The sequence below is a fragment of the Condylura cristata genome, unplaced genomic scaffold (assembly GCF_000260355.1).
Source record: "Condylura cristata isolate star-nosed mole 26May11 unplaced genomic scaffold, ConCri1.0 scaffold00014, whole genome shotgun sequence".
In the NCBI taxonomy this organism is placed as follows: domain Eukaryota; kingdom Metazoa; phylum Chordata; class Mammalia; order Eulipotyphla; family Talpidae; genus Condylura; species Condylura cristata.
In genome coordinates, this window is record NW_004567115.1 from 31105596 (window position 1) to 31121332 (window position 15737).

The 15737-nt window shown below is 36.1% G+C and overlaps 1 protein-coding gene across 1 annotated transcript in view; it reads right to left on the reverse strand.

Moving 5' to 3' along the window:
* Positions 1-1485: 1485 nt before the first annotated feature.
* TIPARP (TCDD-inducible poly(ADP-ribose) polymerase) overlaps positions 1486-15737 on the reverse strand; it is a 28983-nt gene continuing 14731 nt past the window's right edge. The window contains exons 3-6 of the mRNA XM_004682316.2: positions 11486-11654; positions 10067-10227; positions 4347-4625; positions 1486-3475 (exon numbers count right to left, since the gene is read on the reverse strand). Of these exons, the coding sequence (XP_004682373.1) occupies positions 3028-3475; positions 4347-4625; positions 10067-10227; positions 11486-11654 (1057 nt within the window). The 3' untranslated portion in view covers positions 1486-3027. The remainder of the gene's footprint in view (positions 3476-4346; positions 4626-10066; positions 10228-11485; positions 11655-15737) is intronic.

Here is a 15737-nt window from a genome sequence, read left to right on the forward strand (position 1 = left end):
TCAGGAGAGCTAGTCTCCTACAAGATGTGCTGAGTTGAACAATGAAATAACAATAGCTGGTAATACTGATGAAACCTTTCAATAATAGCTATTTCTATAGTAGCTTATGAATAAGGTTAACAAGCTCAAGGTCAAAAGTACTATTTCATATTTTAAAAACTGGCCTGCAATAAAATTACCTAAATTGATAAACTACACAGGTCTGTTTCTAAACCCCAATACTAACTTGAAAGAAAAGTGTACTTGGCGTTCAATTTGTACACAAATACTACCAGTTTGTTACAGCATTTTACAAAAATTGTTCACACTGCAACCTCAAAATTGGAACACCTTATCATTTGACTTTCAAAAGGGCCAACTGTATTTTCAAAGCTGAGAAAACTAACCACATGAAAGGCTAAGTGAGCTAAGATTATAGCATAGTTGTAGCAGAAAAGCTTAATTATTAAAACAAGTTACACAGTGGCAACAACGGGTTAGATTTTAGAAAAGCTTCATATAAGCACATTTTGAATGATGGATTCCAATTAAATAAAACTGGAATCTTGCAGTCTTACCTTCCTTTAAGTGAAAGAGAGAAAAACCCTGACTTGAACTGACAGTACAATACAATCCAGGTGCTGAATGTATATATATTTAATGCAGTCATTTTTAGACCCAATATAATATTTCTCTTTAAAGATTAGGCCCTAATAATTCACTTTTATGTCTAAATAACATTTACTAAAATGAACAGGTTTGTAATGAAAGGCAGGATTTGGTTTTAGAAAAGTATAAAGGATCCAATATTCCTAAGCTGTTCAAGCATTTTTTAAAAAAAGTCCTGTCTATAAGATTGTATGACACTGGAATATCTGTGCTTGCAGATTCTCACTGAAAATCTTAACCACAGGTTTAAATTAAGTTACATCTTTCGGAAATGTTGGAAATGATTTAAACCCATGGAATCATTTACAAATTTAGATCAATTCCATAGTTCTTGTTTAGCTTGACACATAATACCATACCGGAGCTAAAAATTTATTCTACTAGGGGTGGAGGGAGGAACTGTCAGAGACAGTCATGTTTGCCAAGCAGATGACTTTTAGTTAGCTGAAATCTAAGGAGGAGCTAGAGTTGAGATTTCTTCTGGCATCTGGTGAGGACTACCTGTGCAGTTTTTCACTGAAGTTGTTAGCTGATATAAAATGTATCTCTTTCCCCCAAGTACTCACCTATAAAATATTTATTCTCTTTTTATGACTTACAATTGACTACTAGAGGATATATTTTCTGCTGACTTCCAGAGCACAAAAGTTTAAACAGCAGTCCTGAACAGACTTAGGTCACTCAATTCTCCCATTCAACCAACCAACCAATCAACCAACCAGCCAGCATTTTCTGATCATTCATTGTGTATTGCACACTCAGTTATCTTAAATGGAACCAAAACAACAACAAAATATTTTAAAGAATTACCAGAACTTTTATTTTTGCTTAGTTTTATTAAAAAAATAAATATGTCATAAAGCTTTTTTTTCCTTTAGGGAGAAAAAAAAAGAACAAGTTTCATAAAATCAAATAAGCAATGGTAAGGTATCTTAACTTGAAAAAGATCGGGAATCACTGGTTTACAAGTTATAATTGAATCAAAGAACTGTAACAGCCATAGTTGGCTGTTTCATGCCAATGGCAGCAAACAACAAAGTCAACTAGGGCAAAATAAATAACTGTGTGGAAGCCCTGATAAGTGCTTGAGCAGACTTATTCACTGAGACACCGGTATAGATATATCTTGCTTTAAACAACACAGAAGTTCCTGAAAATTTTTTGTAAATGAAATAACCACAAACATACTAGGAGAGCTTGATATCTGAAGGAATTCTATGGTGAACTGTTTTGTGAACAACTACTTCCACCTCCATTAATCCAGGTATTTGCTTTGCTTAAAACAAATTATATCTAGCTCCACCACTCTGAAGTGAGGCATGAGCATAGTCACTTAACACAGCTCAAGCTGGGCCAGTGGCATAACTTCCAAGTTTGTGTTTCTTTTATTAAGTAGTGTAAAATACAGAGTCAGCCAGGAAATCCAGCTGCATCTGGCAAAGCAGGCATAGGGGTGGGATTACCACCTTCAACAGTTATTTCCAAATCAACAAATACTTTGAGTCTACTTTGTGCAAAGCATAATAACAAACCGTTATCAACTGGTTATATGTACTACTACTCTCTAAAATCTTCAGTCAGGGGCTAGGTCTGGAACTCTAATAAAGTAGTATTTCTAATCCTCAAGATTGACATTAACCAAATTAGCAGCCCAACTCCTTCAAGCTGGGATAAGATGATAATGGAATAGATTGAGTTTCTCAAGGTTGAAGTTTAGTAATACAAGAATCACATTTCATATAACTAAGTGAAAAATTTTGCTGGTGACAAAACTTTCTAAATAGTTCCTTTTTAAACTTCTCCACAGAACTTCAAATTCTCAGGTAAACTTGGCAAAAGTTAATGATGCTGTCTGGTTGGGTGGTAGATTTCAGTCCACCCATGAGAAATTCGTAGTCTTACCCTATACCTTAGTAGTGATGCTCTGAACAGGGAACAAGTATGGTAGTACTAGTTTCAGTCAGTTTTAGCATTGTAAATAAACAGAATTCTCACTATACTTAGAGCCTCCATATTATTTGGCCAAACTTCCATCAGGCTCAATTACATTTATTTAATTAGTAGGCTGTCCAGTTTCCTTTTTAAAAAAATACTTCTGCTAACACTGCTGCCTACATGTCCAAGTGTGAATGTGGAGTATGTAATCTGTAGTCTTTTTCATACTGAGTACACTAACAATTAGTAAATCATTAAAGAATAAGTGGTCATTTAAAACCTGTATTTCTTAAAAAATTTCACTTTCTAGCACTTAAAAAAATGGGTCTTAAAAGTGCCCTGTTAATGACCAATGCTGTTCCCCCACTCTATCCCACCCATCCAAAACCTGCTACAAATGCTGGATTGAAATCATATCAAATAATTTAGCAGTACCAAGATTTTTCAAATGGAAACAGTGTTACTGACTTCTTCATATTGGATAACAAAATAAGGGTAACTCTGGTCATCATTAAAAATGACAAAAATCTGAGGCTCAAAGAAATTATCCACACAAGAGTCATAGAGGTCACTGGTAACACAGCCAGGATTAACTGGAGGGGGCCTCCTCATGCCATGACTGCCCATTGTATATCTGCCAGTTAGCACTTTAGCCAGAAACATGAAATGGACTCCTTTGGAGGATTTCTTAGAAAAGTTATGAGAATAGCTTGCCTTCTTTGCAAAATAACTTCCTTGTCCAAACATTGTAGCATGTTTTCCACATACACGAGGGTCAAAGTTGTGCTTGCAGATTCCATCCACCACATCCTGGGATGTTCCATGAAATAAATGTCTCTCATTTATTATTCTGTCACGGCCAAGCATCTTCCTGTTCATATATTCCTTTTTCCTAATGTAAAGAGTAGACAGGGAATTCAGAAGAAAGTTATGGATCAATTTCATAGGAATAATGTAGTCATAAACCTCTCTTTATAGTGTCAAGGGGGAGGAAACATCAAAAGCAAAATGCCATCAAAGATCTTATTAAATTTAAACTTATATTTTCCATTGCAGACAAGAAAAATCCGTTTCACTTTCTCTACAAACCATTTGTTTTCTCTTCCATTTCAAACGAAGTCCTCACACCTTACCTACTAAGATGGCTTGTCTATTTACCAATCCAAACCTATGTATATTCTTTTTATATAACATTAGTTTGTTGACTGACAGACAGCACAGTAACATGAGTAAGAGCAAAGCCTCTGGTGATAGACTACCTGGGCTCAAATTTCAGCACCATATCTTATTAACCTGTGTGGTATGTTATCAAACTTTTCTGTCAGTTTCCTCTCTGTAAAATGTAGTTTATAATTATCCTATTCCTAGGTCTATAAGGATTATACATAAGTAAATATATGATAAAATATGTACACATTAAGTTCTATGCAAATCTTCACTGTTAGGTCCTGCATTTGTCATGAGCTATATTAAGCAAAATTGTGTCTATTATAAAGTTATGTATATAATTATAAAAAAGTTGTTAAATAAAATTACAAAATAAATACATCATGGAGGTGTAATATATAGCATTGTGATGATAGCTAACAATACTGTATATATCTGAAAGTTGCTATGAAAGTACATGTTAACTAGTTAATGTGATCACTTCACAATATACACAACTATCAAATTATGTTGATCAATTATGTGGAACTAATATGTCAATTACACCTCAGTTGAAAAAGAAAGCTCTGTTGAACTTTCTCACACTGCTGACTCACCTTTTATATTTCTCCCAAAGAAACTGGTTTTGGACTCTTAATATCTGCAAAATTCTATATTTAAATTCAGGCACAGTCTTATGAAAGAGATTATAAATGATTCGATAACTTTTGTCCTCTGCAGAAACAGGCACTTGGATAAAGTCCTGAGATGGATGCATATAAATCCAAGTTTCAGGGTAAAAGTTTGCTGAGGTAACCCCATCTGGGCAGATGATTTGTGATGATGAGGTTGCTTCAAGAGGTGGAGGAGCCTGTGTAGGAACACCACCAAGTGTTCTAGAAGGGAGAAAAAGGATGTCCATGTAAAACTCTCAGAAATAAGTACATCTTACATTCCCGTGCTCTACAGAAGTACTGAATATTGTAATTTGCATAGCTTAAAGTGCTTGTTTAAAAAACAATATTAAAAATATATTAGGAAAAAAAATCTTATGCGCAAAAATTGCCTGTACACAGATAACCAATTGGTTTCTTTATGGCTTCTTCTCTTTGGAGAAAACTCTGGAATGTGCTGCTACAAGGCAAGCAAGAACCAACTTGTACATATCTTTACTTTTTAAATCCCAGGCTCCCTCTTTTGCCTCTATAGCTAAAGAAACTTTGTTTGAAGGGAGCAATGATAATTTATATGTATTCTTCAAACTTTACTATACTAAGCAGAAAACATATTACTAAAGACTATGTAGGGAAGAGAAGCAGATTGAGGGGGAAAGTAAGCAAGGTTAGAAACAGGGAGCTTACAGGGAGAAGACCAAGTTTTACTTTTTATATAAAAGCAAAAATCATGGACTAGGCAGTGAAAACTGACACTTGGCAGTATTTCATTTTTCAGTATCACACAGCACAATACTATTTGGTTTATAGCTTTAAGTGTGCTCATGATGGAGCTAATAAGGTTAAGCACTAGACATCAGAATGCACATCACTGAATATTTAAATTCAGGTTGCTACTTTGAAGATTAGTTTTAAAAAGCAGCACCTTTGATCTGTTACTTATTTCTGCTGGATTAAATGCCTAAATTTACATTTCTTGGCTATTTTCAAAATAGAGCAAAAGGAAGGAAGCAGAGGCAAGGAAACTGGCCTTGAGTTTCAGATTTAAGATTGGGCTACTACAACACCCAATCAGTACATGGTAGTCACAATGGTAGCAGTGTATGCCAATGAATTAGTAAACAGATTTTCAAAAGTACTTTATGACACAAGTTACAGCTTACGCAAAGATGACTCTAATCTCCAAAGAATGTTTCTTACCATTCATCCTTACATTCACAGTTGCCTTATACCAAGCATATAATTTATGCACATTGTCAATAATCAGAGGTGGAGGGTAGAGGTAGTAAGGGTGCTGAGAGGATTCACCAGAGAGACCAGGGAACAGAACAGGCAGATCTACTGAAATACACTGCTAAGGGGAATAGCAGGTAAGACAGGAGAGGCCTTCTCTGCCATATGTGGGTTAACTCCCTGACTGGGGATCAAACTCAGGACATGGCAGTAACAGTGCTGAGACTTTACCCCTAAGCCACCAGGCAAGCCTCTATTCTATTTCTACTTTTCTAACAAAGAAACTGAGTATAGCTACCAAAGAGCAGATGTATGACCTACATCCAGGCCTCTCTAGTTTTTAAGCCCATATGCTTTCCATTTCCATATACTTCTCAATTTGTGTATACATTCATTTTTTACAAGGCTTGAAGGATGGATACCAGGATAACTACTCAGGTTTGCCTAGCTCTCTTCTACATACTGCCACCACCACTGCTTCACACAGTCTAATGACTTCAAGAGTTGGCTTGATAAAAGCCATAGAGGGACAACTGCTTTATCAAATTTCCACCTGCTTCAAGTAGCTGAGCCACAATCTATTTTGTCTCAAAGTTCCTTTGTGAGAAAAGAGGTGCGAGAGTGGGGAGGTGAAGGTGGAGGTTAAAGAGTCCAGGACTTACAAATTATTTTTTCACTGGTATATTTTTCTGAAGAGAAGCCCCAATCTGCTTTAATCAAATTCTTTAAAAAGTTTCCTTTTAAGGTACTTAAAAAAACAAAAACACAATTCTGGAGGAAGGACAGGAAACTGAATATAAACGACCGCCTTCCTTTTTGAACTGTTCTCTCTATCCCTCTTCTGCAAAGAGAAAGACGTTATAGCCCACCAGGTTTCCCAGTATTATTGAAGTCATTAGGTTGAATTTACCAATAGAGATTTCTGGGTGGAGGGGAGAAGGGTAAAACTCTCCCAAGTATTATGCCCCAAATAGGTTGTAGGTTATTTGCAGCCAAGCTAAAAACCTGGCACTGACAGCAAAAGAGACTGCTTTTTTCACCACTCCTCCCTAAAATCTAGTTCAATCAAACAAAAGCTTCAAATGTATCTATCCTTTCCTATTTCATGGGTTAGGGTCTACTATTTATTCACAATGCTTGAATATGAATCTGCGTAAATAAATCCTATCCATCCAAAGATAATAAATTACATATTCATAGCTCTATATGTATTACTGCTATGTAAATAGTATCTAATCTGACCTGTAGTTGCTTATTTTTCACAAGCCAACAAATGAATTGCCTTAGAACATAAAATGCCTATCTGACTTCCATACTAGTTAATATGGATTAAAAATATATACATATCCAAAGCAGTTACAAACATGCTTTTATTTTCAGAGAATGCTAAGAAGTCTGTATTCAGCTGATGATCATTCCAATTATATGCTGCATGCTTCCCAGTGCTGCACTAGCCTTTTTTAAAAAGCCAAAGTCGGGCCCTCCCTGGTGGCGCAGTGGGTTAAATTAGCACTGCACAAAGAAGCTTAAGCCACTTCCGCATGAGTTCGATTCCCGCCTGCCCCCGCCTGCCCCCGGAGGAGACCACATGGCGTGGCAGACCTCTCCTGACCCGCCCGCTGCTCCCCTCAGCAGTGTACTTCGTCGATCTGCCCGTTCTGCACCCTACTCTGTCTCTGGTGAATCCTCTCACCCTCCGCATCTCTGGCCTGTACCCCAGTTCTGTATGAATAAATAAATAAATCTTAAAAAAAAAAAAAAAACCAAAGTTGGCAGGCTTTGGAGCTTACACTCCAAGATCTCTGAAGAATGGATTTTCATCTATCATTCTCTTCCCTCTGCCATATTGAAAGACATTTCCTAGCTCAACCTCAGTTACAAGTACAAATTAATTCATTTTATCCTTTCTGGTAAGGAATCAAAGAAATTCTACCAGGCCTTCTTGTAACTAAAAGGTGACTTCAAGGGATAGATGTTCTTTTAGTTGCGATGCACCTATAGACCTCTCAACCTGGGACTTGTTTGCTTATGCAATTGTAATTCAAGTATTCCAATAATATTAAAGAAAAATTTTCAGTCTTACTAAAATACAGCAAGCTCAGGAAAAAAGTGCTTTGTAACTCTGAAGTAATGGATGTTAATGAGACTTATGGTAACTATTTTGCAATATTTATGTACATACACACACAGAGAGAAACCCATACTTCAACTGACAAGGTTGTATGGCAATTTTATCTAAATAAAACTGGAAAAAGAAAAGAAAGCAGCAGAGAAACCCTCACTGTAAGACATGAATTTGAAGAAAATTCACAAAGTCAGCATCCCACCAGCCCTGTTTCCACCTTAACACCCTCTATCTAGCATTCCCAATGCACAGGCATCTTGGATTCTCCCAAGGTGACCCTTTTGACATCTATGTTTATCTTTGACCCTAGGCATTTACCAACCCTTAAAAAACTAAGCTAGGCCCTCTGTGGTGGCGCAGCGGGTTGGAGCACAGCACTGAGAATCCAAAGCCACTTCCACATGGGTTCGATCCCCACCTACCCCCAAGGTGACCCACATGGCAGGCAGACTTCTCCTGGCCCACCCACTGCTCCCCTCAGAGGTGTGCTTCGTCAATCTGCCTGTTCTGCTCCCCACTTTGTCTCTGGTGAATGAATCTCTCACTGCCCCTGCGCCTCTGGCCTATACCCCAGTTCTGTATGCACAAATAAATAAATCTTAAAAAAAAAAAACAAAAAAAAAAAAAAAACTAAGCTAAACTTTCTTCCTGGCTAAGATCAAGGTTTCTCTGAAAGTCAAGCTACTTCTGCTTAGTGGAACTAATAATGCCCCTCCCCCTCCCTTTTGAGTACCCCCCAACACCAGACTGGAGGCAGATGGAAACTGAGGGCTGCATCTGCCCATCCCGTCCTGGTGAATTTGCTGCTTTTTTGCATAGTATCTTTAATGTCCTACTTGATAGCGGATTTTGGCTGTTTCAGACAAGAAGACTAAAATAGGAAATTCTAAAAAGAAAAAGGAAGAGGAAATAGTGACTTTGTTCTCTTATAAGCATATGTTATTAATAGTAAGGCTATATTTGAAGCATAGTTTTACTACTATTTTTATAGCTAAAAAAATATGTCTAGGTCTTTCTTAAGGGGAGAGGATAATTCATAATTACTTGTCTTAGGGTGAAAACAAATCAATTTTCATCATTTTATAAAACTGCCCCAATAACACAGCTCTCATGAGTAATCTTACTCTCACACAGAAGCTACATCTCCTTGATTGGCTCAGCATGACATACTGCTGGTTTCACTAATGAGTACTACCATCTCACAATGAGGACAATATGTTCCTAACTACTGGATGCTGATACTATCTCCAGCTGTGTAGTGAAATCACAGAAATGACTTTATTAACTTCTAATAATAAAAAAACCCTACAAAGTAAAAATTTTCACATTTGGGCTAGGAAGAAAAGCATACATGGCAGATTTCTACTTTTTTATGTATTTTCTTTTTAATGTTCCCTTTGAAATCTCAGAATTAGGAGCATTAAGGTTCTGTCACAATGATTTAGAAAAAAACATAGTTGAGACTTGAACTCCTAATAAAAAATAAAAAGAGCATCTTAACCTCAAAAATCAGAAGATCAACCAAGATCATGATAGCCCTCCAAGATCCGAAAGCTATCATAAAATTAGGTACAAGGTAAATAAAATAAAAATTAAAAGCCAGGATCTAAGCCCAGTATAAATGACTATAAGAAATACTTTCAAAGGTGGTCATGCTGATCAATAATATGCCCCACAGTTTGGCATCTAAGGAAACATGCCAATGATTTAGAGAGGGAAGAAACAGGACCTGGTAAAATGAAGAAGTACTCACAATTCAGAAGAGTAAGTTCAGATTCAACTTAAAAGTATTTTATTGAACAGTATGGGGAGAAGGGCCTTACTGAGCAAATGAGAATACCGATTATTTTAAAAGCTGAATTCTCCCTGTCTACTTGAGCAAGAATGAAGAACATACCACCATGTAAGTCAGGGCTCTCCATTTTTGCCCTGATAGTTCACCTGGGCTGAGAATAACAGTGCCCTAATATAAGAAATTATCAACAGAAAACTTAGTTTTCCTCGAAGGTGGCAAATGCAATCCCTCCAAATATTAGTTCTATATGGTGAAAAATGTTAACTCTATTTTTTTTGCTTTTTTCAGTTCAAAAAATCCAATAGAATACTCATTCATTTAGAGTTGTGTTATGTGGACTCTATTATTTTTCAAAGAATCAAACCTAAAAATACATAGAATTTACATTCTATAGAATATTCTTGAGGTAATACCAAGTTAGCCTGTTAATTTCAATTTTTTCTTTCAGGTGCTTAGTTGTACATTAACATAAAATCAGAGTAAAGATAAAATTTCCCATTAATCACTTACTGTAAATATGGAAGGAGTATAAAACAGGAGCGGAAGAGGGGTCTCCTTTTTATTTCTCTCCTGAAGAAAGAGTTGTGGAGGATGTAGTGGTTGTTCCACATCATGAATCGGACTTCTTTCAGACCCCGAGAGTTTGCTTCTTCAATCAATCGAACAACAGACTATGAAGTTGAAAAGAAGTAAAGAAAAAAAATCAACTTTTTACGCAATCGATATAAAATATAAAAAATGCAATGTAACTAAAAGCAAAAATAGCTAACCCTGATGTTAACATTCAAAGTTCCAGTAAAGCACAGTAAGTCAAATTATTCATAATTTTAAAAAAACTTACAAAGATGAAGAGTAGGAAGATGTTCACTGTTCTGAGGAACATGAATTACTACTACTTTATGAAACTTGTGAGGTTCAGGGACTATTCTACTCTATTTTGAGATCTTGACCCAGAGATTTTGTTTATATTTAAGGGTATTTTCAGAAGAGGAAATTGGTAGTGTATACAGGTGCTAGCTTATACAATTCAAATAAACCCATTAATTTTCAAGCCCAAGACACATAAGGAAAAACATAGGAGCAACTGAAGTATTCTGAGAATACATTTTTAAACAGCTTCTTAGATATTAGTAGCTACATTAAAGAAAAAGTCAGAAATTTTAACTCAGTATTGTATTGTATGGCAATTAAATACTGGGTCACTTTCATGTCCTACTGTCTGAAAAAAAACTTTCTGTAGAGTTAAAAATGAATTTATTAAATCAAACTGAAAAGGTCTGAGCTCTGGAATGTGAAATTAATCGCTAAAGTCCATTTCAGAATATTTATATCTGACTCAATTCTCATTCAAAGGCAAAGTAAACCATCATCATTTTAAAACCTAGCATTCTGATTGACAAAACTATTTCTACCATCTCAGACTAAGGATGCATATACACATATATGATAGGGTTTTAAATGACTGATCTGTCTGACCATAGTTCAATAAACATTTCCAAACACTTCTTTCAGTAACTGAAAAGTGAATGCTTCCCACTAGACTTCTGTTAAGTGCATACAAGATTCACTTACCAAGAACTTAGAAGCCAGATACAGCCAACAGTTATACCAGTAATTACCTCATCAAAATCACTCCAAAGTTTGGCACTGAGTCTGAATACTCACCACTGTAAATACCTGGTCTTTATTTATAGGATTCAGGAGACAGAAAGCATTTGATCTTTGTGATAACAGTGATATTTTATGTATGAATTCCAGGAGATTAATGAAAAGAAATACACTTACAGTAAAATCAAAAGAGAAGTGCTACTTTTACCAACAAGACTCAAGTTTACATTTATAATATTTTGAGTTGTTGGGACGGAAGACAGGAAGAACAGTGAAGGGCAAAAATTTAAATGTACTTTTAAGAAAAGAACCTGTAAATACCTCAGGATATTCTCTCCATCCAAAGTGGTCCCTACAGAAGAATTTCCAGGCTGTGTGGTAAATAGAGTTGACATTGCTAGAGGGTGGTGTGGACAGCCTTCGTAGTTGGTCAAATTCAGTTGTTTCATATACATTCATGGCATTCAAATCTGCCCAAAATTCTTGTCCTCTAAAAAGATCCAATAAAAAGTAAACTATTAATATGTCTGCAAAATAGAAGTATCTATAAACATCAGGCATTAAAAGTATCTATTTATAGGGTGCTGTATAATTTTCAAAACTTGTTTTATTTGGAGAAAAGTATGTTACTGATTTGTTTGCTCCCTGCACCTCTGGCCGACAGGGTTTATTCCATACCACAGCATCATGGCCTAAACCATTCAACATAATTTCAAAGTGGAATGACCCAAACCATGCTTTCAGTCAATCAGGAGGACAGTTTTAGGATGACACTAGCACAGGAAGACAAGGAGACAAAGAAACTTCTCTAAGTTTGCTCCTTTTTCCAGAGACATTAATTTAATTAACCCAACGTGGGAACAGACCATATTGCCTAATGAAAGAGGGGGAAAAAAAGAAGAGAAAAAGTAAATGATCCCCTAAGGTGAGAGAAGTACCCCTAATCCATCCAACTAACAATGTTATCTTTTATGCATGAGTTGGAGGGGAAAAGTTGGCAAAATATGAAGAAAAAATGGATTATTATGAAGCATAGCTATGTCTTTGTCATTTTTGTTTTCTGGTCTGCTGTTGCCGAATCCGCATATTATAAACATCTCTGAACTATTGAATGCAAAAGTTCTATTATAAGAAACAGAATCAGGACCCTCCCTGGTGGCACAGAGGGTTGGGGTGCAACACTGTAGGGTGGGCACAGCTGCTTCAGTGAGAGTTCAATCTCTGGCCCCGTAGGTGAGCCACATGGGATGGCAGATCTCTCCTGTCTCGCCCGCTGCTCCCCTCAGCAGTGTACTTCGTCAATCTGTCTGTTCTGCACCCCACTCTATCTCTGGTGAATCCTCTCATCACCCCTGTACCTCTGGCCTATACCCCAGCTCTGGATGTATAAATAAATAAATCTTAAAAAGAAAGAAAGAAAACAGAATCATGGGCCTCGCTGGTGGTACAAGGGATTAAGTCACAGCACTATGAAGCAATCTGCAGTCACTGCAGCAAAAATTCAATATCCGGCCAGGGAGGTGACCCACATGGCGCAGTAGACCTCTTCTGTCTCACCCACTGCTTCCTTCAGTGATGTATTTCAGTATCAGCCTGTACTGCTCTCCACTCTCTCTGGTGAATCCTCTCAGTCCTTGCACCTCTGGCCTACACCCCAGTTCTTGTGTGCATAAATAAATAAATCTTTTTTAAAAAGTCAGAATTCTTATAAAAAATGAGTTTTAAAGTGGTTCAATTAAAAGACACCTGTGTTTTCTTTTTAAATGGAACCTTGAAGCTTACTAGTGTTTGAAACAATGTGAACCACTACTTTAAGTAACTAGCAAAATATCCATTGTATTGTCCATGTATGTTTGAAAACCTCCCTAAGGAAAATAAAAATAAAATATATCATTAAGTATCACTGATATTAGAAGCATGGCTGTTTCCAAATACATTTCTTCATACTCCCTACAACAGACTTCTAAATGAATGTTTACAGCACAAAGCATTATCAGAATGTGGCATCATAACAACTGGTTCATGTGAAATGCAGGTGTTTAGACCGATATTCCCATTAGTAAATTTATTTCCCACCTATAAATCAGGTTTTGAAAAGGGTATCTTAATACTGACCCCTGAGTTTTGTTGGTTTATGTAAAATTTTCATAACTCTGCTGCTGTAACTTACTTTGAGAAATGTTAGTAGGTATTTTGTACAAAAAAAAAAAAAACACTGTTTTGTAAAAGTTTTAAAGCATTCACTTACATAAAGTTAAACAAATTACTTATTGCAGTCAGTCCCTTTAAAAGCTAAGGTAGAGATGAAGTATGGACTATAAAGTATTCTTCCAAACCTATGACACAGCTCATTCCTCCCATGAATATCTACCTTTAACAGTGCTCAATAAACACACTTGGGAAATGTCAAAATCTATTCCTCATCCATCCCAATGTTTATAATTTATTAATTAGGTTCTTTTAAATTCCTAAAGATCTTTCAAATACTCAAAGTTTTTGCTTTAGAAAGATTACTAACTTGTGATCTTAAAAAAAGAACATAATTTTAAACAAAGACAATAGAGCTTAAAATCACATGAGCATGACTTAAAATTATTTATTGTAGGCCCTCCCTGGTGGTGCAGCAGGTTAAAGCACAGCACCAAGAAGCTAAAGCCACTTTGCATGAGCTCGATCCCCGCCTGCCCCAGAGGTGATCCACATGGCACGGCAGACTTCTCCAACCTGCCCGCTGCTCCCCTCAGCAGTGTACTTGTCAGTCAGCCTATTCTGCGACCTACTGTCTGTGGTGAAGCCTCTCACCGTCCCTGCATCTCTGGCCTGTACCCCAGTTCTGTATGAACAAATAAACAAATCTTTAAAAAAATTTTATTGTAAAAAGTTCTATTTAATCAAAAAATAAAAATGTTTATGGCAAAGCTTTTAAAAAGAAAACACACACACACACACACACACACACCACACTGAAAACCTGATTTTTTTATACCTAGATTAAATCTTATTATCAAGTTGCTTTAAGCAACTCCCATCTTAGGAGAGTCTCCTATTATCAGAGTAAACAATCTCTTCCCCTTAAGTTAATTTCTAATTTCCAGAAAGATTTCTCTTTTAAGCTTTTTCTCAGTAACTGCTCCCCATTATGAGTTAACAATCCTAAGTATTTTTGCAGAAGAGCAGTTTATTCTGTTAACATGTATTAGAATATAAATAGCCAGTGTTTTTCTGCTGTTAAAGTGTGGATTTTATTCTGGACATCACTCTAGTAATTTCTGTTTAGGCCTGTATTCTTAAGACTTCATAGATAATGATTTGCATGAGAATGACATTCAAAACTGCAGCTTCTCTTACATTCTTGGTGTACTTCAGTCCTTTGGGCATTATGAAATGTCTATGACAATTCCTAATTTACTACAATCAACTCTTCTTTGGATAGATGTATCAAAGCACTATTTTAGCTCCATTTGATTTTCAATATGCTTTTCTAGACCTGACAGAGACAAAACAACATATCTGAAAACCATTATATTATCTTTATAAGATTAATTTTACCACTTGCTCTCCCTTAAACAGGGACTGTTCAAAAAATCCAAAGCCAAGACTTTTCCTCCTTAGTATGTACAAGTATAAACACATACAATATGGGTAACAAATGTTCAACATCCATTATATTTCCTTATCAAACCCTTGCTTCCTATTATCATAAAGCAGTTATGAATCATCTCTTTGTGTAATGGTGATGGTGGGCTGTATTAGGCAATACACAAAGAATAAAACAGATGTATCCCTCAGCTCCAAAGGCTTCAAGAGTAAAATTCAAGTGTAAAATCAAAGAAGCAGTACATCTGCCCATCTAAACTCATCAGTGGCAGACACGTTCTAGGAATGAAAGGACAAAGAATAGGCATGGATTATTATGGGAGAGGAGATAGTTATTGGCTTCCAGGAATGGATAAAGGTCAGGAAAATTAAAAGGCTTCACTATATCAATCCAAGATAGTTTTCTGTAAGGCTTTTTAGGAGCTGTTTAAATAAAAGTAAATAATCATAATGAAAGGATTATATGGAAGAACTAGAAAATAATTTTTCAAGCATTTCATTTCTTGGAAGAATAGAAGGCAAGGAGGGACAGGAACAGAGTGCAGAGTTAGTTAGAAACGGAAACTTTCTAGACAGGAGTACATAAGAATGAAGAAACGCAAATCTGGATATAATAGGCAATGTGAGAGATGTCAAACCACAAATTGAGGGTTTTAGAACCTTAAAATATTGATGAGATAATGTTTTAAGACTAAAGTGTTTTTTTAAAAATACAGGATATGTGAAAAATGAGTAATAGATACAGTGCGAGAGATTGGAAGGTATGATTTTATAAAAGAAGGGTACTATTATCCTGGCGAATAAGAACCCTATCTGACCTAAGGGCAACTCAAGTCAAGAGTGATTATGGAAGATAGTCACTGTGCAGTGGATTCAGACTTTATTAAATTAACCACTCAATCAAATCAATCTGGTCTGATTTACCCAACATGCAAATCCTATCATGATTAATCAGAAAAATAAATCGTATAGAGGA